The sequence below is a fragment of the Myotis nattereri genome (genome assembly GCF_964212035.1).
Source record: "Myotis nattereri genome assembly, chromosome: 2".
Taxonomy (NCBI): Eukaryota; Metazoa; Chordata; class Mammalia; order Chiroptera; family Vespertilionidae; genus Myotis; species Myotis nattereri.
The window spans coordinates 24,836,576-24,840,601 of record NC_138076.1 but is presented as its reverse complement, the minus strand read 5'-3'; the positions used below and the strand labels follow the sequence as shown (position 1 = coordinate 24,840,601).

General features: G+C 39.2%; 1 protein-coding gene across 1 annotated transcript; it reads right to left on the bottom strand.

Moving 5' to 3' along the window:
* Positions 1–359: 359 nt before the first annotated feature.
* Positions 360–2,277, bottom strand: TCIM (transcriptional and immune response regulator). Its single transcript, XM_081084709.1, has one exon. It carries the CDS (start codon positions 2,240–2,242, stop codon positions 1,922–1,924), a length of 321 nt encoding a protein of 106 aa, XP_080940835.1. The 5' UTR covers positions 2,243–2,277; the 3' UTR covers positions 360–1,921.
* Between the last annotated feature and the right edge of the window lie 1,749 nt (positions 2,278–4,026).

The window sequence follows — 4,026 nt, the reverse complement described above, 5'->3', positions numbered from 1 at the left end:
TCAATGTTTCTGACTCTATCTCTCTCCCTTCCTCTCTGTGAAAAATCAATAAAATATATTAAAAAAAAAGAAATTAGAAATATTCCTCCCAGTAAGTGTGTGTACGTGAGCACACACACACATACACACTGCTGTATATTAATTTGTGCTTTTCATAGATGTTCTCATGTAAAACATTTCCTTCTTAATTGAGTGATTTTATATTATCTTCAGTGAACAAATCAATTAACTTTTGAAAATAGACTTGACCACTTAGTCTCCTTTTAAAAAATGTGCTGTTTAAAATCCTGACCTGTAACTCTCTCAAAAGATTTTAGAGCATTCAGTTGTTGTGTTGTTTTTGTTTTTTTTTTCTATGATCAGCAGTTTCAAACATCTTTATAGATGTTCCTGAAACACTTAATTTCTGAGGAATTTTTATTTCTGTCTGATAGGAAAGTGCAGTAGGCATGGATGTATGTCTTCTTAGAAGTATTTTATTATAATTTTATGAGGAAATAAAAAAAGACTGTAATGTTATTCCCATATTGGTTTATATTAAATAAACATTGATATCCTACACAGTCTTCATCATAATTCAGACTCTAACCTCAAAATTTACTGTTTGGGGAGAAATAAATGTACAAATGTACTGAGTTACTGTAGCCACAGAGGAGAAATTTTTAAAAATATGGGAGAGAAAAGCCTTTTAGAACTCACTCTCAATGGAGACGTAAACAGCAATATTAATAAGTTCATCCATACATTTCTATGTCTGTACCTTATATTTTAAAGTGGGCAAGAAACTTTCTGAATATTTGATGTAAGAATTTGGTTTGAAAAAGTTTGGCAACTAATGTAAAGCTAGCCTAAAACACCTTTTAATTCTTAAGAGTAAAATCCTTGGAAAAGTTGATAATAGTTTCTAGAAGATTGTAGTAATAATTTACCATCTTATTTTGTATTTTGATTCCAATCAACACAGACCAAGGGCAGTCAAGTTTATAATAATTTATTATGGTTGCATATCATTTGTCATATATAATAAATTATAGAAACTATAGCATCTTTAGAAACTATTTAGTATACCATATTCACTTCCTAATGCTCACTGCAGTAACTGTAAGACATTTAATTAGATTATAGTTTAGCATTAGTTAGAAGATTAAAAAAATATACATTTTTTTCACAGTACTTGGAATTTCTGAAGGGCCCATTATTCCAACTTTTGTGCAACCACTCTGAAATGCATAAAAACCTCTATAAACCAGAAGGTGGCGTATGGTTTTGCTGAACTGCCGAAGGTACTGCAGCCCTTGACTTTGCACTTACACCCATGTGGCGTACTTTTCAGGCACTGTAATAAATGCAAATAAATAATCGCTTACTGATCTCTAAAAAGCTATACCAATAGACCACATTGAAGCTTGGAAACATCTTGAGAATTCAAATAAAAAATTCAGTAAACAATTGAAGCATGAAGCTCTCTCTCCCTATTCTCCCTTCCCTCCCCACCCCTCCCTCCTCTTTCCCCTTCCCCAGTTTGCTTAAGGAAACAAACAAACAAAAAGTTCAGGTGGAATTTAAGTCCTAGGGCCTGACAATGAGACCCTGGCTGCAGTTCTTCCTCAGCCATCTGTTTTCTTCAGTTTCAGCTCTCCTTACATCTGTCCAGACCTCTCCTGACACCAGCATCAGTCCTTTCGGGCCAGGAGAGTGTTCCAGTCCTTGCTGAAGGCAGCTCGTTCTCCACTGTCACAGCACAGGCGTGAAAGTGGTGGGAGTCCTGTCACCAGTTTGCTCTGTTCCTTTCCAGCCTCCGGAGTCCGGGCGGAGGCGAAGCTTGCAAGGAGCAACACAGCGCTGCGTGTTAGCGTCTCACAAACTCACTTGGTCTTTAAATGTCCATTCGTGGCTAACGTCCTTATCCATTCTCTGCTCCTCAGTGGACTTTGATGGAATATTTCCGCAGTCTCAGAAACTGGAAAAGCTTATCTTTCGTCCTCTTCTTCAGGCCCATCAGGGCCCGGGTTTTCTCCTCCAGATCTTGATCTATGGCCAAAATGATCTTGGCTCTCTCCTCCGCTTTCTTGTCCCCAGAGTTTTTGAAGAGCCTCTGTAGTGATTCTTGGTCGATGTTTTCAAAGATGTTGCCCACGGCTTTCTTGCGCGAGGCTGTGTCGAAGTGGTAGCCGTGGATGGACGGGCTGACGCGCAGCGAGGAGGACATGGTGCCGGCTTGGTTGCTTGGCTTTGCTCTCATAGACGGGAGGATCTTCGGGAGCTCAGCGCCCAGGCTCTCCAGAGTCTGTAGCAAACTCATTCCAGCACTGCTATTTAAAGCATGAACAAAAGCTCCAGGCTCAAATTACACTGGTGACATCAGAGTGATCTCAAGGAAGAATAATCACAGGCAGGGTTAACAGTTGAGTTGCCAATATCCCGTTCTTGTGCAAAATGTTTCCGAAAGCTATGTTCCGTGATGGGGCGTGGAAGTGGGGGTGTGTTTTGTTTTTTTGGTTTTTTTTTTTGCCTTATCTGTGTCAATAGGATTATAGAGACGTGGGCTCTTCTTAAAAAAAAGGAAAATTGCTGAAACCTGGAAGGCGCAAAGATAAGACGCAAACCTGGGTGCCTTAAGCTCTCAAAATCTTTCCTAACAACCGAAACAAAAGTTCTGCTAACACAGGAAAGTGTTAGCAGAAGAATTCCCAGAGACGTTATGAAAGTGTACTCCAAACATCTGTGCCCTTTGGACACCTCTATCCAGGGCCACTCCTAAACTGCTCAAAGATAGCTTAACAATTAAAGACATCCGTTTGGAATAAATAGGTCTGATTGCAGAATGGGAGTTTAACTGCAAAGTGCTGACAGGACACTTGCCTGGAGCTGTGACCTTTCAGAGGCTGTACTCACTGAAGAAAAGTGTAAATTAGTAATAATAGACAATATCCCTTAGGTTTGTGTATATATCAACAAGATGTCGACTTTAAGCAAGTGGGAAAGGTAACAGGTGCTTTATGTATACAGTACTCAAAAGGAATGATTTGACTTTTTTTTTTTTTAATATGTACTTTGGCATCACCCAGACATAAAACGACACCTTCTTTGGAAGAATTTGAATTTGTTCTTTCACCTTCCACAATATTCAGCCAGTCAGTGTCCCCACAGATGTATGGAGCACTTACATTCAGCCAACTGCTTTCCTCAACCTCAAAGGGCCCCAGAAACTTCTCTTTATGGACCTTCTGCCTGGTCCATGTTCTAATACTCCAAGAAGATGGGCTGGTTTTCATTTTCCTCTCATCTAGTCAAATCAGATCTAGTGTAGGGAAGGTGCCGCCCTTCATATATATTCACTCAATCATTTATTCATACACACACTCATTTATTTAATCAATATCTATTAAAGGTCTACCTTTACCTACAACTTTTCTAGGCATTGGGAATATAACAGTAAACCAAACTAAACCAAATAAATAAAATGAAACAGCAAAAAATCCCTACCTTGCCTTAATGGAGTTTAAAATCTACCTAAATAGATAATAGAAAGATGTACGTTTATAATATAGATGATGTCAGGAAGTAACAAATGAGTAGATTTGTATAGGAGAGGAAGGGAGGGGTTGAGATTTGCATAGGACATTTAGAGCCAGCTTCTCAATGGGATATTGTGCAAGAATTCGAAAGAGGTAAGGGAGTGAGCTGTGTAGGCATCTGGAGGAAGGGTGTTGTAGGTAGAGGAAACAGCAGGTGCAGAGGTCTGAAGATAAGAGTGTCGTGGAATATATGCAGAACATCCAGGAGACCAGTGTGGTTGGGCCAGAGAAGAGTGGATGGAGAGGAGGAGTGGGTGAGAAGGCAGAGGCAAAGTATAAGCTCGTAGGCTTTTTCGTGGATTTAGCATTTATTTACTCTGTAAGAGATAGGCAGCCTTTGGAGAACTTGGAGCAGAGAAATTAGAGGATTTTAATTATAATTAAAAAAAAATAACTGACTTTTCTTTGTGGAGAACAGATTTGTAGGAAGACAATAAGGACACGGGGA